Source organism: Synchiropus splendidus, chromosome 7, assembly GCF_027744825.2.
Source record: "Synchiropus splendidus isolate RoL2022-P1 chromosome 7, RoL_Sspl_1.0, whole genome shotgun sequence".
Classification (NCBI taxonomy): Eukaryota; Metazoa; Chordata; class Actinopteri; order Syngnathiformes; family Callionymidae; genus Synchiropus; species Synchiropus splendidus.
Window position 1 is genome coordinate 16,048,504 of NC_071340.1, and position 26,882 is coordinate 16,075,385.

At 42.7% G+C, this 26,882-nt stretch overlaps 1 protein-coding gene across 5 annotated transcripts; it reads right to left on the reverse strand.

Moving 5' to 3' along the window:
* Positions 1-317: 317 nt before the first annotated feature.
* On the reverse strand, positions 318-26,710 carry slf1 (SMC5-SMC6 complex localization factor 1). 5 transcript variants are annotated; one of them, XM_053871004.1, is made up of 19 exons: positions 26,574-26,710; positions 25,775-25,891; positions 25,572-25,650; positions 25,206-25,431; positions 24,979-25,132; positions 24,664-24,789; positions 24,522-24,587; positions 23,925-24,071; positions 23,289-23,458; positions 23,074-23,208; positions 22,766-22,919; positions 22,483-22,651; positions 22,245-22,390; positions 21,859-21,968; positions 18,934-19,010; positions 15,700-15,792; positions 14,594-14,776; positions 785-886; positions 453-689 (listed from the first exon to the last, which is right to left on the reverse strand). In XM_053871004.1, exons 2-19 carry the CDS (start codon positions 25,883-25,885, stop codon positions 592-594), a joined length of 2,346 nt encoding a protein of 781 aa, XP_053726979.1. In that variant the 5' UTR covers positions 25,886-25,891; positions 26,574-26,710; the 3' UTR covers positions 453-591. The 5 variants fall into 5 exon arrangements, with proteins under 5 accessions (XP_053726975.1, XP_053726977.1, XP_053726978.1 ...); XM_053871000.1 differs by having other exon boundaries at positions 318-886; XM_053871002.1 differs by lacking the exon at positions 26,574-26,710 and adding an exon at positions 26,433-26,543 and having other exon boundaries at positions 318-886.
* Between the last annotated feature and the right edge of the window lie 172 nt (positions 26,711-26,882).

Below are 26,882 nucleotides of genomic sequence, written 5' to 3' on the forward strand. Positions count from 1 at the left end.
TAACCCCACGACTCCCAGCGTTTTCTTCCGTTGCGACATCACCCGCGAGCCCAAGCGCAGGCCTGAGCCCCCGTCTTCATTCATGCTCGGCTTCAGGAAGTGGCTCATTTCTCACTGCTGTCTGCGCCGGGAGACTTCCAGACCACGTTGGTGACTCTCAAACCAAGAGCTGATGGACCTCACATGCTGCGACCCAGTCTCTCCTCAGACTTTTCCAAACCTCAGTGCATTTTTAAATTTGACCAGTTCATTTTTTTCTCGTTGTCACACACATATGGAGAGACACAAGTCACACACGGAGATGAATGAATCCCAATATAACTTTTTTATTATTTATTAGGTGACAGTTTAAATATGAAACAAATGAATCACACAGTCAAAGCAAACAACGTGTTAAAAATGACATGTTTTTTTCACAGGCCGTCCTGCAGAGACTCCACCTCAGACTTGAGGTTCTCCAGTAGCTCCAGCAGGAACACGGTATTATCTCCTCTAAAGTCTTTCACAGCCTGAGCCACCTGGTCCAGGTACTTTCCTCGGCCGACCTCCAACATTGTCCGAGCGTCTTCCAACAACCTGACGGCTCGTGGCTCAGTCCACTGTAGAGCCGTTTCCTGTGGCGACAGTCTCCCCAGGGCCTTGATCAACCGGTTTCCTGGACTCTGCAGGTGTGTGAGCAGACCGGTCTCCTGCAGGTAGTTCAGAATAATCTGCATCAGCAGAGTGGATCCAGCTTCTAGAAGGGTCTTGTTGGATACTGTGTTGCCTCTCAAGTTCCAGTCACCTGTCTGGGCACAGTGGAGGAGCTGGCTGCGCTGGTCCACGGATGAGACCAGATCGAGTGCTGCAATGCCACCGCTGCCTGTTGGCTGGAGGAGACAGGAGCCTGAGGGACGGAGGGACACAGGTGACGTCACCAACCCATGTTTGATCAGACATTTGTGGGCTCCTCAACTGTTGCTGTGCAATATGGGTCAGGTAGTACGAGTGAAAGACATCAGAAGTCTGATATTTTGTGATAACTGAAGCTCAGAATGTAAGACAACATTTTTTCAATTGGTCAAGTCGTCATATCTCAGAAATTAATTTTGCTTACATATACATATATACGGTCGCTGGGAAAGCTCATAGCAAATGCACCAAAACACAAGAACATTAACTCACTACATCTGCAACAAATTCAGTCGCTACAACACAAGAACATGAAGCCATAAGCAACACGACTACATAAACCACAAGGGAAGTTAGAGGGCGAGAGTCGAGGCTGCTGTTGCCTAGGACCCAATGACTGAAGGAGAAAGTGGTCAAAGATTTCGGAAAAGTAAGTGTTAAATGTCGCTTTCTGGTCTGGCAGAAATCTACTATGTTTCACTTAAAAAAATAGTCCATGGCACGTACGTGCTTTGTACCTGTATAATGTAGCAGCTTTCGCTATAATAACGCTCCAACAAATAATTCAAACGTGTATTGGGCGAATAATTTTCCACCTTGCAGGTTATCATGTATTGTACTTTTTGTGGTGTTGGTGCATGTTGGTGTGTGTATATATATATATATATATATATATATATATATATATATATATATATATATATATATATATATATATATATATATATATATATATATATATATGTATCAATTTTCCTAAGACAATGCTGATGTGTGTTGTCAAGATTAGGAAGCCATTTCTTTATAAAGTGAGTGAAAATAAGTGACAGGAGGGCTGCAACCCTCCTTAAGATATATGGACACACGCATACATACAAAGTCCCTGTGAAGAATTTCAGTTGGCAGCAGCTCTCTCTTCAGGCCTCGGCAGCTTTTAGCTCACCTCAGCACTAACTCCGCCTGACACTTGTCCTCAACTGTGTGACGGCTAGGTCACAAAAAAAAAAACTGAGCTAGAGACCTGATGAGGAGCCTTTGTTCGCGTTGGGTTCTCGACGCAACAAAGCTCAAGGAGAGAAATTGAAGGTGAAATAGAATTCATCATCTGGACTTGAGTTATAGTTGGTATTCAGACACCTCTAGGTTCAGGTGAATTCATATCCTCCTCATCAGGTGGAGTGTTGTTGAATTGATTTGGAAAAACTGGGTCAAGAAACTAGTGACCTCAATAGGATAAAAACTTGAAGCCTCTTTTTTAAACCACTGAAGAGAAGGCTGCATGTGGATGAAGGTGAAGATGATGTGGGCGACCACTGTTACAAAAGCCAGCTTAATAAAGTGAGAAATAAGGTGACACAACCATAGTTAGCAGGCTGATGAATAAACTAATATAGAGTCATAAATTCTATTCTCTCTATTTATCTCCGGTCACTTCTTCCACATGTCAGTCAAACGCAAGCAAAGACGACAGGAACAAGCCTCCTATTATCACGTTCATCTGAGTCTGTGATTCTTTTTACAAATGTGTGAATGTAGTATTTTTCCCTGAAGCATCTGCCGAGGTTTCTTATGTAAAAAAACGGTCCACCAGACACAAATCTTTCAGCGCTTGATGAAGCAACACACCTCAAGTTTGCGGCTTTCAATGGACCTAACAAATCTGAATGTGTCATGAGCAAAGTTATGTCGTATTCAACCCAGTGTATAGAACAGAAGCAGCCTTGATTCTTTAGTGAGAAACACTCACCGCAGCTCTCTTCAAAACATGTTCATGTCGGACTATTCTGCAGCCTCCTTTCACATGTTTGCTCAGTGTTAAGGGCCAAACGGAGGGCAACATCAAGACGGCATTACAAAGATCTTTCACATGCTAATATGCTTCTGCAGGTACAGCAAAGGAGGTGACAGAAAGGAAGCGAAAGACTTTAAAAGTCGACTGAAGGCTTCCCAAACTCCACTCGGTTTGAAACTCGGAAGAGAATACGAGGTCGGAAACAGGTCACCGTCTCCAAAGATACAGTAGGAGAGTGGAATAAAGGGGGGTTTTGAAAGGTAGATTGAAAAAGACGGCTTAGTGTTCATCCATAATGACAGCGTCTCGACGTGTACTGATCAACATCTACATTTCCAGACAAACCCAGGAGGGTGTGTGTATCGATACACACAACATTCAAGAATTCCCATCGACCTTTATAAAGTCGCAGCAGGGGCTTTTCTCCTGCACAAAAAGTGGGAAAGTTATAATAGTGATATTACGCTCTTCCAACTCTGGTGCTTTGTCGGCTGAAAGCCATTTTTACAGTGTTAGGTGGCCGGGCCTGCCGCACTTAGTCGGCACCGAGTGGGTCGAGTCAAGTGTGAGCCCTTTGTTTGCTTTCAGATAGACCCATTTCTATGGCAAAATGCTCTCGACGACACTTGACTGTTCAACCTCGGCAGCGCGGCTGCCACTTGTGAGCAAGTTTACGGCTGTGCGGAGGCTCGCTGTGACACACAGGCGGAAGAAATGCTGCTTGATACCACCGCCGGCAGTTTTTTTTTTCCCCGGTTTGACAGGCTCAGCGGGGCTGCGGGCAGCGTGGCGTTTTAAAGGACGGAGAACGATCTGCGTGTGTGGGGGGGTTGCACTGAGACACAAACTACCAAGCTATTGTGAGTCCACCTAACAGTGATTTGACAAAAAGGCAGATAGTAGCGCCACTTAAAATGAGGCTGTTGAAAGATGGAACATTATGAAACCCTAAATTGCTCTCCATCGCTCTCAGCCACTGTGTGTCGCCGTTATGAGATAATCGGTGAGAGCTCACGTAGCTGTTAGCTGGGAAGGTCAGCACTCATCTACCTTTTAGTGCTTCAAGCCTGAGTGGCGAAAACTCAATCTGCATAAATTGAAGTGTTAATCTACATAAACTTTTACATAAGCAAGGGAATTTCACATTCAGGGGTCGGCCATCGGGGGCAGCAGTCGAGGACGTGAGAGCTCCGATTGGATCAACTTGACCACGAGAGACGAGCCGACGTGGCGTGTTTCTTTTGAGCCGGAACACCTTTTCACAGGCAGTTAACTCGGTAGGGTTGAGTCTGTCATGCACCTGCGACCCTCGCCTCTCGCCCCAAGTAGCTGGGATAGATGCATCCACCTGTCGGTGCGACACGGCGCATCATTTAAACCCAATGAACCTCTCACGTGTGCCAAACTGAAGGCTTGGAAAAACATGTTTGACCAACCAGTTCAGGAGTGGACAGTTACAAGTCGCAAGGGACATGAAACATGAAAAAAAAAAACTTAAATATGACTTGAATTTTGGAACTAAAAATAGGGAAAAGAGTGATCACATCAAGACATGACATGCTTAAAATGTTATTTTATGGTCTGCTATTACATTTTAGAAACAAATTTAAGACCTAATCATGAATTATGTTTAGACTTCAAATGATGCAGTATGATGAGTTTTTAAGTTTGCATCTTTAGTTTTAGATAACAAGCTACTTTGTAGCTCAAGTAATTCCACCAAAACAGTCTAAGAACAGCAACTTTTTCGCAAAATAAAACGAATATATCACTTAATCCTCACTCATAAATTGATCAATATACAGTTGTTGTGCAGGAAGAAAATATTTATCGTAATAAATATTTAAAGTTAGCGGCACCTCAGACTCTTAATGTGCGTTCACATTTTCCTGATGTTATTGTTGGTTGACTGCTTCATATTTCATGTTAAAACATTGGGTTTATCCATTCAAATTTTGGACAGCCTCAAATTACATGAAGAAAAACTCTTCTGTCTTGGCTCAAGTCTTGAGTCTGTACTTCACCATATACTGCAGTTACACCAGTTCCAAGACAGTAGTCGTCAGTTAAATTCCAATAAAATTCAGAGGCAAAAACAAATGATTTGGGAGTAATGATTGTTGCATCAGTTGGAAAACACCCTAGAAAAGCACCTAAAGATGCAAACCAAGGTTGGGTTTTGCGCAGGTTAGTGACTGAAGTGAATCCAGGTGCTGGCAGTGGGTGTCATATATGCTGCTGAGGAGATAAAGACAACACCTGGGGGGATTACACGAGAGCACAGGGTAATTACACCGTCCTTTAGATGCACGTGTATGTGTGTGCACGAGAAGATGCTCCGCTCTGTCAGAGAGAGGGAATTCACATCCTGAGGAAAAGCTGATGCACCAGCCAGCGAGCGAAGCCAGCACACACACACACACACACACAAAGTGCAACGCCCTTTGGCCTTTAGAGGGCAGGCGAAGACAAGAAATATAAAAGCAAGAGTGGAGGAGGGGAAAACTGGCACTAAAAAGAGGGAGGGAGGGAAGGAGAGGAAGAAAGATGCAGTGCTCCCTCCCCCTTGTGTGTCTGTCTCTGGTCTGAGGAAGACAAGCTGGGAAGCAGGCACCTCCACAGCATGGTAAACATCCTCTCTCTCCCTCTCGCTCTCCTTCGCCGCCTGGAAAAGGGAGGCAGGACGAGTGTGTGAACTGCAGCCAGTGGCACCGCATCACACATCCACAGGGAGCTGCTCGCTAGCGACTGGAAACCACGGTTTAAAAAAAAAAAAAAAAGAAAATTGAGAGAGAAAAAAGGAAATATTCTGAATTCACTCCCCGTTAAATGTTAGGAGTCACAAGAAGTGACAGTCTCATCAACGGAGTCTGAAAACTAGTCAGAAAAGACAAGGGAGCCAAATGAGCCAACCTCCAGAGGTGGAAAAAAAAACACTTAATACACTACGATCTGTTTAAGAAACCTCAGTCTCACTAATGAAGTCATCCTAATGAGCGGGTCCTGCAAGATTTAGTAGGAAGTCGCATGGGCAACGTGGCACATCTGCATATCCCCTCAGTCTCTGCACACATCCGCCGCATTCATGCCGCACTACTGTTGTCAGTTGCTACATTTGTACCTTTGACCCTCACCTGGAGCAGGGTTTTGGATGTTTATTTCTGACAGAAACAGAAGTTACCGCATTGTTTTGTTTCTGGAAAAGCAAGAATGAGATCCAGATTATCATTCATTCCAAACACGATGAGCACTTAAATCGTTTTGACCATCACAAATGTGAAAATGTCTTGACTTTTCAAGGGACATGGAAGGTTTCCAAATTGTAGTTCAGCTTTTTGTATTTTAGTGACACATCTCTCCAAATGCCACTGGTCCTGGAGGTATTCATATATGTATATTTTGGTCATTGGGAAATACATTTTTCAGACACGGTTTTAAAGTCAGGATATGACTTTAAAACCGTGTAGCAATGTGGTTCTAGAGAAGGACTCGCTATCCATTCAGATATCTGCCCCATAATCCAGTAAAGTGATAGGAACTGCAGCAAGAACAAGAGAAGATTTGGAGCTGGAAGTAGTGCAGGTATCAGTGACACAATCTTTTTCTACCTTTGAAAGGGAAGTACTGCTGATCGTCTCCGGGCGTGTACTGGTCTAGTGTGTCTGACAGTCTTGCAGTTTTGAAATACTCACACATGGTCTGAGGGAAGAGGAAAACCACCCCTTTTTTGGTCACAGTGCTTGACCATTTTTGTTATTATTAGCCAATGTCACTGTTATCGATATTATCACCGTGTTGCCTTGTGCTCAAGTGAACACCTTCCTTTTTTTGAAGCAGGAAAAGACTCTTTTAGTGCGCTTTATTTTATCTGTTTGCATCATTTGCAGTGTTCTGAACCCCTGAATATGATTGTCGGCGTGGCAAATAAAATATTCATTTAAGTGTAACACAATGAAATGCAAACATAACTGGAGTGCAGGTGAGCACTTGAAATACTTTGTCACTGTTTAGGATGAAGAAGCAGCTTCCAGCATCACAGATGCTGCACTTCCACTCGATACGTGCATGAGCAGTGATGTCATGACATGCCGCTGGATAACACGTTGTTTCCTCAGCAGTGTCGTGGATAACGTCTACAACAAGACTCCGGAACGTTAAAAAAAAGTCTCTTATCCGCTGACGTGAACGTGAGCAAAAGAAGTCTCTGTCCATCACAAGTTCACTCTGGAATGATGTTTAAGGTGGCCTTGAAGTGCTGGTTTATTCACGTTACTCAACAGAGGCAACATTTTTGTAGTATCAACAACATATATTTGAATGATTATAACACAAATGCCATGTTTCACAGGCTCAACTTGCCACTGCTTCTGACTGCAACGTTTAGCGCGGGACTGGATAGGAGCACAGTCAACCATGAAAACACTACTGACTTGCAAGACTGAACCATTTCAATATTTACTCATAAAAATAATAATAATTTGGGAATTAAGGCAAAAAGTTTCTCTGTGATAAACATGGTTCAACTTTTAACTTTTTTTAAAACTATTTTTACTGGTAAGCAAACAAAAAAATTCACATTACTCATTTTGGATTGTGAAAAAAAGCAACAAAAAACTATGAAAATATCTGTTTTTAAAGTAGTAGTAAATCCAATGACTGAAAATGATCAATTTTCGAAACTTTTTTTTGACATTCATATGAAATATACATTTTGTGGAGCAATTTATGAAAAAGTCTTCACGCAGAGCAGAAAAAGTTTAGCATCTGTTACTTATGGATTGTCTTAAAATAAGAATAAAATGTGTGTGAAAGGATTTGTGAGTGTTAAAGATAAGGACGGCCTTCTCAAGGCAACACTAACTTCCTTCTGATTGTTGGGATGAATAGAATAGAATAGAATTTAATTAAAATGTTTCATGCGTATAACTCACCTTCATCCAAACTGGATTCAGTTTTGTTTTTTAAATGCTGGCATTTGGAATTACACTCTCACGGCTTCAAACTGTGGCGTTATGGATGTTTGAAGGTATCAGAGGTGGCTAACTGGTATGTCATCACACAATATGAAATAACACTAGCACATTCCCAAAAGGTCTTAAGCGCAACATTTAAAAGTGTTTCATCAAACGTCCTGATTAAAGTCGCCTGACCCTGAACTTTCCTTTGCACTGGCTGTTGACTTCATCTAAATGAAAAAGAGTGAGAAAGAAAGCATGTGACCAACGTGCCACTCGGGCTCTGTGTGCGTCTGCTTTAATTCAGGCAGCAGAGAAAAAAGCGCCCCAGCGTGTTTGTTGAAAGTGGGAGTTCAAGGTTGTTGCAAAGAAAAAGATATTTTCACGGCCGACCAAACATTAATGTTTCGGCGATGGTCAATCTGCTTTCACCTTCATCATCAAACGTGACAAAAGAAGCTAACTTAGCATTGAAACGCAGCGCGGTTAGCACTTAGTCCTCACAAATAAACACGCAACAAAAACTTCATCTGAGTGTTTGAAAAATAAATTTCACATCATGTTTACTGACCCTTGTGAAAAGAAAATCCTGGTTTCAATAGGAGGCATGTGCAATATCTTTGCTGTTCAAAGGGAAGGTGCCCTCATGAATGTGTTTGGGTTGATCCAGGTGGAAGAGGGCAAGTGTAGGCTGCAGGAAAAGCTAAAGGCAAGCACAAACAAATTCTTCACAAACAAGTTGGTAAAAGGGTTCAAACTAAAAGGCAATGAAGGGATTCAACTGGAAATGAATGACAAAATGTTCCATTATTACCTTTCCTCTATAATGTACATGAAAACATGAAGAGGTTTCAGCAATAGTTTGCATATAATCGAGCACCTCAATAAGTTGGACAACAGTACAAAAGGTCAAGTGTAAAACACCATGACCAAAAATAAAGACATTTTCTTTAACAACAGCTATAGAAAAGCAAAAAGTGTGACCCAGAAAAGTCAATGAAAACAAATGCCAGGCCTCCACGTGGCGCTGCAGCGCCCTCTCAAACACTGGTGAGAAGTGAGTCGCACATAAATATTGAGGTTGCGCTGTACACAAATCACAAGATGGTAACAAAACCGATATGACAAGCAAACAAAAACCACATTTGTTAATATTTAGCTTAAGAGCTGAACCCCCAGTACTGTGTTGTTCGCCGTTGTTGTTGTGATCTGACGACTTACTGCGGAAGCAGAGGTGGGGCAAAGACATTTTAGTCAAAAATTTCAATTTGGGTGCAAAAATGTGTTGCAGGAACTATCAAATCTGGGAGCCGGTATCAAAAAGTTGTGATGTCATTGACTGAAATCGATTATTTTGTGTGGATGAAAGGCCAGTCAGACACAGAACTGATGCAGATACTGTCAACATCTTTGTAAGGGCCCTCAGACAAAACGCTTTTTAAACAATATAGTACTTACAACACACCACATTTCAATCTCTGGAGAGTTCAAATGCACTTTTTTTCGGTTGCATATCCCCTTTCAAGTTCCCAGAGGAGGGAGGTAAGGGACACCTTGGACAGATCGCCACATACTATGGAAGGAAATCCTGGAAAGCACATGGAAAACACACAAGCGCTCTAGAAGCCATCGTCGCCTCGCGCTGGATTCTAACCTCAGACCTTCTCGGCTTCAGTCCTAACCACTACACAACTCAAACTGATGCGTTCATTCATTTTCTTCCACGAATTTCATGAATTACAGAGTAAATCCAGGCCACTTAGGATGAGAGGCCGTAAGTCCATCACAGCACCGATAAATGTTGTTTGTGAAAGTCGTACTCCATTAACTGAGGTTGATTTGAATGCTGTTGTCAGTGACTTTAAAACGCTCACTGTTGCGAGTTTAAATGCTGACAATCACTCAAAAAAGTCAGCCAGACGCTGGCTTTTTTTTAAAAACTCCTCACAAGGAAAAGTCCTTGAGATGCAGCCTGAAGAAACTTGCGGTGAAAACATCAACACAGAAGTAAAGCTGGGGGCTCCAAACACATCCTCACCTTTAATAGCACTTGTACTCAACACGCAGTTGCCGGTTCAGGACCCACAGGGAAATAACTGCTGAGCAGAATGAACTTTGTTTACTAGGTTTACAGTGAAGAGGTTCTGGAGTCTCAAATGCACTCTGTGTGTGTGTGTATATATATTTTTTGACAGAGATAGACAACAAAAAGAAGCAAATCATGACCGACTGCCACAGTCAGAAGGGACCCTGTGTTCCCTCTGCCACAGAGCAAATGACATCTTTCTGCTCCACAAACACTAGTTCACATTAAGATCTGCAGGGACCAGATCAAGCATGTGTGTTGTTGGTGTAGCTCACATGAGATGTGACAGAATCCAAGTGAATAAAGAACAGCGCTGATGGCAAGCCCTCCCCTCTTTATTTATTTCACAGATGCTACGCTATTATACCAAATAAAAACAAAACAACAAAATAGTAGAATTAAACAAAGGAAACTTTTGTTGTCATTTCCTGCTCAAGAAAACAAAGCCATTTGGCGCGCGCGGGTTGAAGATGTAGATGAGGAATGAAGCTGGGCCAGTGTTGCAGTATCGGCCGGGAAAGGTCACCTGAATCACCTCACACTCATTTCTCCGTCTCGACTTCATCATAACAAGCGTTGTAGGACCGAAACATCTCTTTAGCTTTCTGTTTGTTCGTAGGCTTCTTTCCTTCTCAATGGATGTCTTTGGATCTTATCTTGAAAACCACTATTTTTTACCGTCCAAACCCTCAAATGTTGACCTCATCACATTGAGCTCCCTGGCTAGCCAACATTGCGCAATCGCCTTAGCTACGGCACCAGATGTTGATCACACTGGAAGCATCGGCATAAGCAATGACTTAGTGGGCCGACCTGAACATCTCGAGGCACTTGGCCGTGCTTGCTCTCTCAGTTCTCAACACTGTTTCCAAACCGCTGACTGAAATATTGCCACTTCAGAGCAACATATATAATGGTTGGCGCCGCTTAGCCGACTAGGTGTTAGAAAATATTGATACGCTCAAATATCGCGATACTTGCATCAATAATTTTGTTGAAGTTTTGCAACGCTACATTGTGTGATGTTGTCTTGATATTTTAGGATCGCTATATCAATATTTCATACATAGACACTTCGATACGCTGCTGCATTTGTGACGTGTTTTTCGTACACAGAAGTTATTTTGATGATGAAGGGAGCGAATCATTGCTCTGTTGGAGAGCGACATTTAACTGAAAATAAATGGACTGACTTGTTATATTGTTCTGCATTATCTGATTTTTGCCCTTAAAATGATGGGTCTTATTCCAAAACATTGATGAACTTACAGTATCACAGTATATCACTGTACCGTACCACCACTCCTGTACTGCGACACGTATTAGACATTGGAAGATACCTGCCAATACACACCCCTCTATTTTTACACAAAAGAAATCCAGCAGAACATAAGTCTTACAAACACAACAAGGTTCTACACTGCGCCAGACCAACCCCTGTCTCTACAGAGGAGAGCAGCCAGCCAGCAGATATGTATTTCGGCAGCCTACCCAAAAGCCCATGGTCATGGTCCAAACAATGCGGAGCATAACAAAACAAATGACCCAGATCGCCCGCCTCCAGCACCATCGCAGCAGTATATTCGAGGACATCCGAACAGAACACTTGGGTCGGAGCGTGACGTGTCTGAAAGGTGTCTCCCTCCCATCCTCCGCTCCCCACCAATACGACCATCAATGCGATTGTGTGACTGAGTGTGTGCCAGTTCTGAGCAGCGCAGCTAACGGCTCGGAGTCATTTTCCATTCCAATCCGGAGAGTCCCCGCTGCCCTGACCACCCTGCAATATTTAAACACTTCTACCAGCTGAGGGACACACACACAAGCGCTCGAGACAGAGGGATGGTTAACTGCACATCAGCATTCTCTCATTATAGAAGTGCAGGGAAATATTAATGCCTGCATACACATGCATATGTGAGTAGTCCAATCCCGCCGCCTTACAAAGCACGCAGCCACACACACACACACACACACACACACACACACACACACACACACACACACACACACACACACACACACACACACACACACACACACACACACACACACACACACACACACACACACACACACACACACACACACACACACACACAGTTATGTGGTATGGCTCTCGGCAATGGGAAATAGAGGAGGGAGAGTTAGCCTTGCCCTCAACCATGGCATCTTTCTGTTGCCAGCTTTATAAGCCTTGGGGTCTGAGGTAGAGGGGGCAGGGGCAGGATCCATCTTACAATTTATGCCACACACACACACACCAACACACAATGCACAGACCTCCAAACAGACAGGCGTACAAAGGGGTGAGATCACTCCCCAAATAAGGCTTTGTTGGTGTGCCAGTTTTAGTTTTGCCCTCTATGGCCTGCCAAACTCTTGCCAGCAAGGCTGTCTGTTTGAAACAACTAGGACAACGTACGGAACGTTTCATTGAAAGAAACATATTGTAGAACTCGCAGGCTCCAGAGAAGAGGGAGATTGAGCCTTCAGAATATTTCATAATCCTTTAGGGTGATAGTCTGAGCCACATGAAGAGCTCTATTGAAAAAAAATAATAATAAAAGGGATGATTTTTACGCAGTTAAATTCGGGAAGTACAATAAAATTAGGTGTTTATAGCAAGGAGATCACGCAAGAACCTCCAGTCAGGTGAGCAGTTGTCTTCTTGCCGTGGCTTCTGAGACAATCTGCATCAAGAGGTGAGGGCACGGCTGAGACAAGAAAAACACACAGAGACAAAGAAGTGTAATTTTCAAGCCTGTGGGTGACTTTTTTGTTGTTATCCCTGAATAGAGAGCCAGTTGAGACAACACACCGCACAGTCGGTGGGCGCGCGCACACACACAAGCCTCCTCCTCTCATTTTATACATAAAGATAGCTGCTTATTCCTCTGACCTCTTTTAATTTGCTCTACCTCAGCGTCTGCAGAAGGAAAAAAAGAAGGAGAGCTCTCTTGGTCTCCTCTCCGGGACCAAACAATCCCAGTCTAATTTATTTTTGAGGACAGAATAAGTGCACATGTTAATGGAAAAGTTGAATGAAATTAACTATAATTAGTCCAACTGAGGAGCCAGCGAAGATGAGCCACTGCATGTTGCACGCTAGACTTGGTTTATGCTGGGGGAAAAAAAAAAAAAAAAGAAAGAAATGAATTCCCCGTCTCTAAAAACGCACGCTCTTTTTCACCTGCCGCCATAAACACAGCGGCGCCATCCTCTCGTGGGCTCTGACACACGTCACGCTCGCTTCAACCCCAGCGAGCACAGACAGTATTTGACACGCAAACATTCAGTCGCACAACCCGTCTCTGTTGTGAGATGTTTTCACAGAAAACCAGAGCGAGAATTTTGCCAAGCCTGACTCCTCTAATCTTGTCAAGGAGACATTAGCAGACATCTTTTGAGGTGATAGTGTAATCTGTTTAGACAGACACTGCATGAAGATTATGAAGACAAGCCGAGGGTGCTGACACACGCTGAGTGTTTAGGTTGATATTTCCAACGGTAATAAAGCAGGGGACGTGGCTCCCGAAAACTGAGCGCAATTAATTTCTTGTTATTTTAGTGAAACATTAATATCAGTTTTCCCTTGTTGCTAGAACTGAAGAATTTCATTTCCTTTGGAGCCGAGGTGTTTATTTCCCATGCAAAGCTGTTTTTTCTGCCGTAAAACACCATTGAAAGAAAGCAAGAGTTGAAGCGTGACTAGCCATTATTATTATACTGCTGTCAGGCAGCGGACACTGTGATGGCAACACACACGAAGAGACTTTTTTCTTAAACCAGTAGGCCTACTCAGCTTTGTCTTCAAGAGAACGAATGCTTGAATGAAATTGTGTTGGCTGCTGTAATGCAAATTCCTGTCTTAGTGACTATCTAAAAGTGCAAACCAATTGGACTATAAGCCACTACTTTTTTCTCGCAGTCTGAACCCTGTGGTTTATAACATGATGCGGCTATTATATTGATTTTAACAGGCTAAACAGTGTCATGCTACCAAAACATTGAGCCTTGTCACAGGTTTCTTATTTATCTTAAAGCATCCAAATATGCTGTTTTCGCCCATGTGTCCGCAGCTCTGCCAACAGAGTCGATCTCCCGGAGGACCGTAGACGAGAAGCAGCAGCTGAGACCGGCTGTGGTGTCGGAACTTTGGACACGCGGGCGAAAACAGTGCATTTTGAGCTCTATATAGGAGTTCAAGTCAAGTTTCAGTCAGTCTCATTTTCACAACAAGATGTATTTTACTTCTTTGATTTAGTGGCTGTGGCTAATATTCCGGTGCGCTCTATAGTCTGCAATTCACGGTATATAAACTATTAACAGTACGTAACCATACTCTACCAACCACTCTACACCTGCAACATCAATCTGAGTAACATTTGTGAGCTTCTTTATGTCAAAGAGTAGAGTTAGAAAAGGAGGAGACAAGGGAAGTTGTGGTCCCATAGCAACTACAGGGAGCAGGAGAAACTGACACAGAGGTTCATTTCAAAATCCCCTATTAAAGTTAAACGGCAACAATAGAAAATTGTTATGTTAAAGCTCCTTTTCATTGTGTTCGCTGGTGGCGGGAAACATCATTCTGATATCCAAATCAGGCAGAGTCGAGTCAGACCCTTACATGCATAGAATGGTTCAAAATGTGCTCAAATTAACTAACTCAAATGAACTAGCTTAAACATTCAGCATCAGTGGTCGTCTCCAGCTGAAACTTTTGAATAAGCTTCTTTTTTATTACTAATATACACTTACCTGCAACAAAAGGTGATAACATGAACACACCATCACTTCACAATCCACAGATGGATGTGGGTCCAACAGATAAGAACTGACATTTGTTTGTAAGTAATGTCGACCAACCTGCTGTTTCGAGGAGCATTTTGGCAATATCCATGTGCCCGTTGAGCAAGGCATCATGCAGAGGGCTGACTCCATCCACCAGACTGTTAATAACAGGGATGGGCCGGTGACGTAGCAATGCCTCCACACACTCTGTGCTGCCATGGTTGCACGCTTCATGCAGAGGGGACCAGCCCATGTGATCTAGATGAACAACAGATTCACAAGCAATTCAAGCAACTGAACTTTGAAGAAGTTAAAAATCATGTAGAAAATCCTTCTTCTTGATCAGAAATGGCCTACGTTTACCACATGATATTAATTCAGCCGAAAGTATATTAGTCCTAGATTACTTGACTCAAGATGAAATAAATTCACAAAGTAGAAGTGAAACTTCAGCATAAACGTCCAATAACATCTTCATTTTCTGAGCTTTAAATGGACAGAGATTCCAGAGAATCTCACATCTAATTCCTTTGTTGTTGGAAATATAGCAAAGCATGTGACGCATATTTTAAGTTCTTTTGGGATGAGAAGTTTTTCATTTTTGCTATTCTCATAAACAAGTGATCAGCGATTCAAGGCGACTCATGAGATAAACAGTGTAAAGATAGAAACACTACCTATTTCTTTATATGTTGAAACCCATTGCACAGTTGGCAGCATCAGTTAAAACAGGCCTTTTTCAGCAATCGGCTGCAATACAAAATTCAGCATGTAGCTCTTTCCAGATCACTTTGAGGCATCACCTTTTACACCAGCTCCCTCCTGTGCGGCAAGTTAATTTCGCTTGCTATTAAAGGGTGATTACAAAATCGCAGAAACCTTTGAAAACAGCACATTTCCTCAAAGAAGGAGGGCATGTAATTATATTTGACCTAAAGGGAGCAAAGAAAGTCACTCAGAAATATCAAAAGGCGTTTAACCACTTGGAAAAGTGTCTGAAAAATCTCGACTCATCCCGGCGTTTAAGACACACCCTTCCCATTTCAGCTAAAGGGTAACCTCAATGATGACGCACGCTTTCGCTTCTTTTTTTTTTTACTCGACAAAACACGAGGGCAAACAGGGAAAATGCGGTATGTTTCCGGTAGAAACCAGGTTACGGGTGAAGAAGAGAGTCCTACCTTTTATATTGACGTCCGTGCCAGGAAGCGCCAGGATCTGAAGCACGGTTTCCACTTGGTTCCTCTTGCAGGCTCTGTGGAGGAGGGTCTCTCCTACGGACACACACACCCAAAAGAGAGGGGGCGAAAGAGAAGAATCCGAAATTAGGGTGTGCCCGATGTCCTGCCCATTGTCCCCCCCCCGATATCGTAAACGCATGAAAATCTCTCCAACTGCAGCGATACCCCGAATGGTTGACCTACAAAAGTATGACCTACTAATATGGATGCAAATTAAGAACGATCGGAGGGGGGTCTTTCGAAGGGAAAAATAGAATGTAAGTTGAATAAATGTGCCCTTTCTAGTCGGTGGAATTAGTACGGATGTACACACAGAGCTCAACAAAGTTCATGTGACGATGGTCGGCAAGTTGATGAATATCACCGCGAGACAAAAGCCTTGCTTCCGCTGTTATGTGGAAGAAGGTTACGGTAGATAGGCTTTGCACAAAGACCCTTGAAAGGATTCTCTTCACATCCCAGAGTTCAAACGGGTCGGTCAGAATCGGTCTTCGTGTCAGAGTAAAATCAACAAATGAAATCCAACAACCAATTTCTATCATGCATCATCAAACACTCAAAAACGCCCTTCCTTAACAGAATGGCCGTCTTTTTTTTCAAATGGTTCCTCGGGAATGTATCCAAACTAGAGAGCCCCAACATGTCATGTATGGCTGGTCTTGAGAGGGAAGTTAAAGGCCAAGCATGAGTGCTTCTGTGCTCGCAGTACAATGCAGGGTTGCAAAGCCTAAATCAGTGCTTTACTGGATCCCCAGGGATGCCACGCCTGTACTGGGGCTCCTCTCTGGTGCCCACTGAGCAAAGAGGGAGTGACATATTTGAAAGTACTAGAAGTATTTGAGATAGAACATATCCAAGTTCAGTATGGTAAGAAATTGAAATACGCAGCAGACCACCTTTACAGATAGAAGTTTGATATCGGTTTTGGGCATGACTCCTTTGTGGATGGAGTTTGTGAGTAGCCCCCGCGCTTCCATCCAAACAGATACAGACGTGACTCTAAATTGTCAGTAGAGTGTGTATGTGAGTGGGTGTCCATCTCCAGCGTGTTGCTTTCCTCTGCCATAGGGATCGGCTCCAGCGTTTATATATATATATATATATAGAATATATAGTAGTATAGTAGTACCTTCCCCCTCTTTGGTGAAGCTCGAAAACACTGTTAACAAGCAGCATTCCACAACAATCCATGTGCATTCATTCTTGCGAATGGCAGGACCAATCCACACACTGTTGAATCACTCATGGCTCTAATTTCATTTTCTCCTATGGTAAAAGCATGCATAGCATTTATCAACAGGAGAAGGACCTTTTCTTTTACACTCCCGTTTCACTCGTAAATATCAAGCACAGCCGTGGCACTTACATGGCCTGTCGTCACTATAGATGCCTTTAAAGATGCTCTTTGCTCTCAACTAACTGTGGCAACTGAAGCACCTCTCAAATAGGAGATCAAAACACCTGGGAGCAAAACACCTGGGATGGAAGTCGCATGGTCATTTTTCAATTTGACATTTGACATATTTTTTAAGCAAAGAAGTTCAAGAATTTAAGAGTCTTGTGTGGAACACACCAAGTGGTACCAAAAGTCAGAGGAGCAAATATAAGTGCAAACAAAGTGAAAGCAAGACCCAGCACTATCAATATAAGAAAGGCTGTAAAGAAAGTACTTTTTCCTAGTTTAAACACGGAATTTTCGCAAAGAGACTCAAGACTTTTCTTTTTTATAAACGATAGAGATCTCAAACTGAGAACTTCCTCCCAAATCCCTCAACCAATATCATCTACTTTAACAAGGAAGTCTCCAGAAGGGAAGACAGATGTGGCAAGCCGAGGTGGATATTAGAGAGCAGGTTCACATGTGTGAGGGAGCAAACCTGTGAGGCCGAGTGAGAGACACTGGGAGTGGAGTGAGAGGGCGAGAGGGAAGGATGCAGTGCTGATGTTTCATCAAAAATTAATGCTGGCTACATCGGTATAAAGATCACGTAGGGGAACAACAACACATGCCGACAGCTTTGAGTCTCCAGCTTATGACCCCCCCCCCTCCCCCTTCGTTACCCTCCATCCCTGCTTTGCTCCGGCACAGGGCCTTTGTGATCAGGTGCAGGGGGAGATATGAGCTCTGACACCTTGGTGAGTTCACAGAGAGTACCACACAAAAGGTCCACCAACTCGATGGCGGCATACTTGAAGTACTTCCCTAATTACTTCTAGTATTCATAAACTGAAGATACAAGATGGGTGTTTAGTTTTTGTCATGTTTTGACTCATCGTGAGCCCAACTCTGTCTGTGTTGCTCAATAATTTAGTCCTCATTATCTGTTGTGTAGAGTCAGGTACAAAAGGTCAGGAGAACTGCAGCAAGAGGCGAGCGCCATGGCCCAAGCAGTACAGCAGTACCATCATCTTGGCTTTCAAATTGATGTAAAATGACATTTAAGTGGAAAATCCACCTGCGTATTGTAATCTTCACATTTTATGAAAATTTGTTATGTCCAAAAAAAAAACAAAAACAAGCTATAGCGCCACCTGTGCTCATGCCAAGAAAGTTGTATGGCAAAACTAAAGACATATAGAGCTGCAGTGAAACAGAGCATTCCTCACAGTGATGAGAGAGTGAACAAACCCTTGTTCACCCACTAAAAGTCAGCTCAACTGAAATGGCCTTGAAAATGTATGGTGGCCCCAAAAACACGTGTAGTCATCGGCTACATCCACGTGGAGTGATATCTTTCTATCCAATCTTTTTCCAAGGGATTTTAAAAAAGTGCTCTGTAAATAGAGTCACTTTGGAAGGGATCCACTGGAAAGGACAGAACAGTAGTACACATGCCAGGCCTGTATGAGGCGCTGCAACAAACTGCTTGGCTAGAGAAGCGTGTTGTTGTTGGGGGAAGTTTGGAGTGCCAAGCATTTTCAAGCAGTTGCGGTGCTGCAATGAATGCAATGCATTCATTCCCTGGTTACAGTGACCAACAAAGGAAGTTATCTGAGACCTAAAGGCCTATCTGACTCGTGCCAATACGAATGACTCAATCGCTATAAGGACACTGCAAAAGCAGTGGGGAAAACATCATTATTATTGGATGACTTTTCTGAAACTGACCATATAGCGTTAAACCTTGGAAAGTGTCCCGCTGTAAAGTGTCCACTTTCGTACGACCTTCATACCTGCTGCATTGACCTTGTTCAAGCCTCTAGGGATGTGTCCTTTCCGCTGAGTTGACCCATTCATGACAGCTTGACCTCTGTAAAGAAGCAAGAGAACACATGCGATAAGAGGGAACACAGAAATGGTGAGGCGGACTAAACTATTGTGCACTCTTGAGTTCCCATGGTAATCCATAGCTGTACAGCACCAATACGAAGTGTAGAAAGGGCGCCAACCTTCATGATCCTAAACAGTGACACACGACCCATTTGAGGTACAATAAGCCATCATGATAGTCGGTCTGTTGCCAATCTACTACTGCGTTGGACACACACACACACACACTCCTGTCTCCAAAGCACTTTTCCTCCCACTTAAGGCTTCAAACACAGAAAAGAGGAATTTGATGTGAGCAAGCACATTAGGAGGAATAACTAGTAAAAGAAAGTGAAGCCTCTTCAAAGAGGCGGCATGCTAATAGCTGTGGGCTGTCACGAGTCCTGTGAGCGGTTACAGGAGACGCGCCTGCAGGAAGCCTGACAGGTGTCTGTGCATGTGTGTTGCACTGAAGAGGAGTGCCATCCGTTTTACAGCGCAGAAGCTTGTTCCCTGGTAATTGGCTTGTTCAGAAGCCAGGAAGGAACTCCCAGCAGTGAGGAGGAAACACAGATCTTGTCATGACGCTTGTTATTAGCAGGAGCAAGGCAGAGAAGAGGTTCCTCTAGCACTGACTCGGTACAGTATAGGTGAAGCATGTATTGACACCCATCTGTATCTTCCCTGGTGAAGTGCTCTTAAGACCATCAGTTGGAGCCGCCACCTCAAGTCGTCCACAAGTGTGCGAAGGTTGGCGCGCATGAAGGGTCCCTCAGTTGTATATGATGCGTTGGAGGAGTGGGAAACATATGGGAATACGAAATGATCACAGAAGGTTGAGTGAAGGTTGAGGAAACAGGGTGCAATATCAGATGGAAATGTCGACATCCTAAGACCATCGACCAAACAGTTGGACCCCTTAAGGAAGGCCATGTTGCCTTTTTTCAGAAAGCTTGTGTCGCCTCTAGAAAGCCTACAGTTTTTGGGCATTACCTTCTGAATAACAGGTGTCAATCACAGGTGCACAGCATTTATGGTGTTTTCTTAAACCGATCAGAGTCAAGTTGCACATACTAATTCAACATAAAACATTGACTCCAACTGTTGCCACTTATAGTGTGATTGAACTATGAGCGGAGACAAGGTTTTTCTCGGCCATGAATGATGACATCAGATGATTATTGAACTGGTCTCTTGTAGCACAGGCCGTTTCCAAAAGCTTTGGTAGATCACTCTTTTTACTGAAGCTGTCTGAAGCTCATTGTCCATGTTCAAAACTGTCCATTGGAAAATCAGCACCAATTTTTTTTCTATTTCAAATTGCAGGCAAAAGATGTGTTGTATTATTGCTAACCTTCACTGTCCATTATATCCAGAGCATTCCAAGTAAAAAGAGTTCCAGGTCCAGGCCAGGATTGTATGACTGAACTATGAAGCTGGAGAATGGAGGCTTAGTATGTAATGTAATTCGTGCTTTACCTTAGTTTCATTTCAAAGATGTGTAACCAGATTTTTAATCCATATTTGATCGGAATATTGTGTTGCCCTTTGACAGGCCATGTCAGGTCAATGGTAAAATCCATAATAATAAAAATGAAAATAGATTCAAATGACTCTAAATCTACTTTGTATTTAATTATATTTTCTTTCATAACAGTACACATTATTTTCTCTCAAAATTTTGTTTTTTTTGGGCTGGTAAATATATATTATTTTTTAGATATAATATTTTATATTCTTTCAAATAAAACATGCACATCATAAACATAATCTAAAGTCATAATACTATTTTCAAATGTCTTATATTACACCCGTTTTTTTGGCAATATTCTTGTATTTCCTGTATTAACGTTAACATTTTTATCCAAATGACAGCCGACGAAGCATTAATAATACAATTTTATCCCTTAAATATAAATGATACATTTCCTTTTTCGTTTTCATAATGACATTTTTTTTTATCAGAACCAATGCACCAATTCTACTTACGTTTTAGGTTCAGTAAGCTGTATTATTATTAAACTGAAGAAAACAAAGTGGAAAAATATCTGGTCAGTGCATGAACCAGTAGCCTTTGCATGAACTTACTCCCTGGTGACTGCTGCCTTTCTCCGGGCCAACTACCTGCTGGCAGAGCAGCAGATGTCTGATACGTGGTATGAAGAGTGTGGGTGTGAGATCACATTCAAGATGGAAAGGAGGGATTTATTATGTGAGGGGAGATGAAATAAGGAGGAGACGAGGCACGATTGAAGGCTGAGATTGGCTGGTGGGAAGGGAAGACTCAAAAGGCCTGACAGGAACATCATGAGCTGACTGAAGCCGGGCTTTTTGTTCAAATCAAAGTTGGTCTGTTTTTCAGTGGGGTGGAGGGGGACTCGAAGGGGGGTCTGAGCTTTCTTTGCACCCCGCATGTCATCCAATACACAGCGATAGGATCAGACCTCAGGATGACCCGTTACATGTCCTCACGGTCTGCCTGACCTCTTTTTGGCTCGCTCCACTTTTCCCTCTGTCACTACATGTTTGCGCCTCAGACGTGAATGTCCATTTGCAAAACACACTCGCCAGGTGTTCTTTTGTTCCTTTCGTCCCGAAAATCATCAGTGTATTTCAGCCGCGTAAGAATGTGTTTGTAAGTCGTGGTAGCCGACGAGATCAGTTGTAGAAGTTCTATGAAAATAACTTTTCAAACTGCTTCCATATTATTATCAAGGGAACAAAGAAAAATACAACTGCGATAAAGACTGATGAGTTGTCCGGGAAGTTTGGCATGTATCACCCTACATATTTGGCTTCAGGTCATTGAGACTAATAGCGGTGTGGAGAGGCAGATGTGTGCGACTGACCCGCAGCTGGGATCCAGGCTGGTGCAGCTGTGGGAGGTGTGTCGCATCCTGTGGTGAGCACCGTGGGGACTCTGAGCTAACCTTCCCAGAGCAGGAAGGTAGGACGTCACCTATCAAAAAGTAGCATCAACACACACAGACACACACACACACAAAGTGCCCTTACAATAAAAGTGAACATTTTTGTCTTTGGGGGGAAAATTAAAAGCTCAAAGGCGTCAACCATTCGTGACGGAGCCAGATGTTTTGCACAAAAAGGAAGAGTACGGCGATCATTCTTTTCTTTTTCAAGCAGAAAGATTTGACTCAAAGCTCATACTTTTCGGCTTTTAACGAAAATACAATCCCAGAACGTTACACAGATCCTCCTAAGGGTTCAAACATACCACTTTCTTGAGAGTCAGGGCATCATCTCCCACGGTAAACCCTTTCATGAAGCACATGTTCCGAAAGACGGCATCGCCCAGTTCCAACTTCAGCCGACTGGAGGGAACCTGGACGACCAGTTCTGCCTGGACAGTGTCAGAGAGCTCTAGAGGAGGGACACACGCACACAGTGGAAATACATCTGATATCATTTGAGAGGGATAAATATTTGATTACTCTGAAAGGAACATCTGATACTTTGGCTGCTTTGAGCAAAGAACTCCGCAAGGTCTTTCAATCCCTTCGCAACCAGTTTCTGGTTCAGTTTGAAGTGTTGCTGACACCAGAACTCCACCAGCACAGACAGCAGGTCCAGCAAAGTGTACACCACATGTTTTCTTTGTTTCTTGCTGCTTTCTGCCATGTCCTTGAGTGATAACAAACACGCATATTATCCTAATATCAGGTCAGAGAACAATACTGACGTTGAACACTATTTTCACTTTTTCACAGACTAAGAAATGCAAATTTCACATTATACCTCAGCAGCAGCCAGGGAAAGGAGTTGGATGAGGCGCTTTACTTCGCGAGACAACAGGGTGCTACGCTCCCACACAGTCCAGAAAGTTCCATAGAGCAACGTGCTTGAAGCAGGAATATTACAATCTCCTGAATCGGCCAACTGCAAAAGATCGCTTAAAAGAAAGAAACATATTACAAATGATAGTTTTACAAACTGTTATTTCACCAAATGTTAATGCTTTAGTTTGACTTATTTCTGCCCAACCATATTGATTTCCAGCAACCAGAGAAGACAAAGGTAGTTCTTTAAGATAACGCAGGTCTTACCCAGTGAATACAGCGTGGAACTCTGCTTGGAAGAGTTTCAAAACAAATCCAAGCAGGTCAGAGAGAACGTCAAACAACGTCGGTGCCGTGGGTTCTGGCAGTTGGTGACAAGTGAACACACCGGAAACACAGTAACTTAGGAGACACAGAGAGAGAGAGAGACAATAAATTCCAGGATACACTATGTGAAGTGGACTACAAGTCTAGAGACGCACCTGATGACTGACTCCAGAAAAGGCCACAGGCCGCCCTTACACTGAGGACACTGTAGCACTTTGGAAAAATACTTTTTCCTTGCGTTGGGAGCGATCCACGGGGGATTGGAAATGAGAAGGCGGTGCATGACATGGTTGAAGTTGTTGAGAAATACTAGCGAGGCGTTTCCCTGCAACACAATTTTGTTTTAAGAAAAGCTGATCAAGGCACTATTTTGGTTTGAATTACCATCTAGATTTCCAAATAATTCAAAGGTTCCGTTGGCTGTTTTCTTGTTAGCCTTTAGCTCACTGACATGACTCGTCTCACATGTTCTATTTAAGATGCAGACAGCCGAGAGAAAACAGCCTGCAATGAAATCTATGGCAAGAAGTTACAGCCAACTCTACCAGTGGTGTTTGAAAAACAATGAAATTATGTGCATGAGCTATCAGACAGCACATGTGAAGATGAAGTACATAAAGCTACTTATTTTGCACTGAAATTGAAAACATGTCTGTCTAAAGGTTCGTATTACTTAATATAATTACCGAATTCTTACTATTTTTTAATGCCTTTTTATGTATTTGGCATTTTTTTTAATACTTCCTGAGTTGCAATTTTAGTGTCGTGCCAACCCGGACTTTGGGTCATACCTGCATTGCAAACTCCAACAAAGAGACCATATACGGTGCTGGAGGCCAGAATCCAGAAAACATTTCACTTCTGATGGAGTCCAAAGCTTCTTTGAAGAGGCCACATTCTATCATGATGCCGATGTTTCTCAAGTCAACGTCTGTAATCTGGCATGAATAAAAGAATGAAAGAAAGAGAGGAATGTAAAGCAGAGCTAAAACAAAAGCCAAGGGCAGAAGGGTAATGAAAATTGGATCTGAAGTTCCTGGAGGTCATTCCTGACTGTCAGTTACTGCCAAATAGCACATGGACTCTGAGAGTATCGAATGGAAAGACAAGAGGCGCGTAATAGCAATCTGATGGAGATCCACTTGGGTAATGTATGGACCGTGCGGCGCAGAGTAATGTTAATAGGCTTGCCAATCACAGCTCTCAGATCAGCAGACAGTGCCGTTTAAATCAGTGACCTGACTATGATGCGCCCTTGGTCCTGATGTCACTTTTCATTGAAATGTATGACATAAAAGAAATTGAATGACCTGATCTTTTTGATGAAACACATGGTTATTTCAGAGCTGATGATCAAGAATAGAGTGCGACTTCCGACGCCTGTCTACCTGTGACTTTGAACGGTAAGGATCACGATAGCCCAGAAACTCAAGGAAGCACAGTCTCGGTCGTCCCTGAAGTAAATTATTAAAGGGATTATGAGCAACAAAATCAATTCACTACATTCACTAATAATATATTCTGACGTACCTCTTGCTTAATAGAAAAGTCCTTCAGCACTGACTCCACGTCAGAGTAGTCGTCATCATCTAGAAAATTACCCTCCGCTTGTCCATCATCATGCAGCAGGGAGATACTCATATCCAAGCATTTGCTCTGTCAAAGTTAAAACACGCAGGGTGTTACTGAATGGTTGCTGTGTTAAGCCCCCTATTGGTGCAGGAGTCCAGAACGGTCTGTTTTGGGAATGTCTTGGGGTGGAAGAATCACAGCACAGGAGGACACAGTTGCTGACAGTATCAGAAGATACTGTAATAAAAATACAGACAGCTAAAAGAAACTTACGCCAAATAAGTATTGGACAATGTAGCTGACAGGGTAGCAAGGACTACCGCAGACGCTTGAGTCCTTTAATTCAGGTTTGGCCAAGACATGTGTAATGGATGCAGGAGGAGGAGGAGAAGAATCATAAACCTTTGCGCAGCCAGCGTTTAAGAGACTGAAAAAAAATAGAGATGGATATTTGTTATTATTCTGATAGAATTTCAAGATGACTTCATGAAGGCATTTACCGCTTAAACATAGAGCAACGGTTAGGATCCTGCACCATAAGAAGAACATGCCAGTCTTGGAAGGCACCTCGGATTCCTCCATCTGCCACTAGCTCCCTCCATTTTCTGGATGGGTAAAAGTCAGATGAGCCGTCTTTGCAAAGGGATATCTCATAATGTTCCTCTGGAAGCCACAATCCGTTCTTGATGCTGTCCAAAACATATTCCGGCTTCACCACCCACTTTCCTGAAGAGTAAACAGCAATTTTATTTTTTTAATTGTAAGAAAATTGTGTATTTTTCATCTTCATATGAGTACTTTTAAAATTTAGAAATGAGTAAGAACAGCTTGATAACACAAAATAAAATAAAAAGACTGCAACTGACCTGCTGCACAAGACGCTAAGAATTTCTCACTCGACAAAACCTGGGGGATTATGAGGTGGGTAATGGCACTCTGATAGACCTGCAAGATAAGCAGTACTTCTCTTTGTCAAAATAAATTGAAACACTATCAAAGTATTTGACACGACATGTCCCACAAAATACTTAGTTTCATCTGTTATTGAAAAGCATGAACCACGACTCACCGAACCACTGATGTACTTTCCACCCAGCCTCAGAATTCCCTTGACAAGAACTGTTTTCGTCTCTCGGTCTTTGATCCCTGAAATTTGGATGATGTGGGTGCAGCCATCCATCGCCAACTGTTACATGAAAATAATATGAATGGAAATGGACATATATCATACATATATAGTGCACAATATATTGTCAACAGCATATCACTAGTTTATAAATTACAATAAGCTTGAAATCACTTGAAATAAATAAAACATTCTTGATCGCAAGCTAAGATATAAGTAACAGATATCTGGTATTAAAATCTAATAAGTAAATTAACAGGGAATCGTCCCGATGCTTCATTTGGAAGTCCTGACTTATACTGTTTTCTACAGTGTTTCTTTTGTTTCTGTAGTGTATGTTGCTTTGTCTTCAATGTCTTTAACTAAAGCATCAGCTGATGATGATTAAAACTTTGTTTTACTTGGCCATACATCCATCAACTGTACAGCATGCCATGTTAATTTCGTAAACAGCCACTTGTTTTATTATTTTACTTCGCTTGGATTGTCACCAATAACAACGTTTAAAAACAACATCACGCATGGGAAGCAGCAGAAACAGGAGACAGTCGACAAGCGCCAGTGATTGATAACCTGCGCCAGTTTTTAAAAGAAGACCAACCGAATTCCTCTGTCGGGTTTGTTGATTTGGTCAAGCCTCACTACCGCGCGCACTTCCGTGTCACTTTTGAGCAGGCGCGCCAAAACCCCGAATGACAATCGTGTCCAAACGAAAATGGAACTGCATCTAAGAAGCAGATACCTGAATCACACGATAGGCCGACGCTCATGAATGATGACCGTGATATGAGCCCCAGTCCTCACATGACATTTACGCCGGCAATATTTTGCATCAAATGTGTCTCAGAAACCTCGCCGTTTGACGACACAGGTTAAAGATTGCGAAGGGGGGGCGTGTTGTGTCGTGCTTCATTCCCCTTAGTACAATACAAAATATATGAATAATTTGTATATGAAACATTTCATTATTTGACTAAATTGCTTTTTAGGAGAAACCTGTACATTTCGATGGCGTATTCATAATCGGACGTTCTTATTATATGTATTGTGG

Excerpts from the sequence above, each read along its gene's own strand:
- slf1 (XM_053871000.1), bottom strand. The coding sequence starts at position 25,885 with ATGGATGGCTGCACCCACATCATCCAAATTTCAGGGATCAAAGACCGA. Across the intron at positions 22,920-23,073 it reads TTCCACGCTGTATTCACTGG|CGATCTTTTGCAGTTGGCCG; the intron begins GTAAGACCTGCG and ends CTTTCTTTTAAG. Across the intron at positions 21,969-22,244 it reads CCCTGACTCTCAAGAAAGTG|GTGACGTCCTACCTTCCTGC; the intron begins GTATGTTTGAAC and ends ACTTTTTGATAG.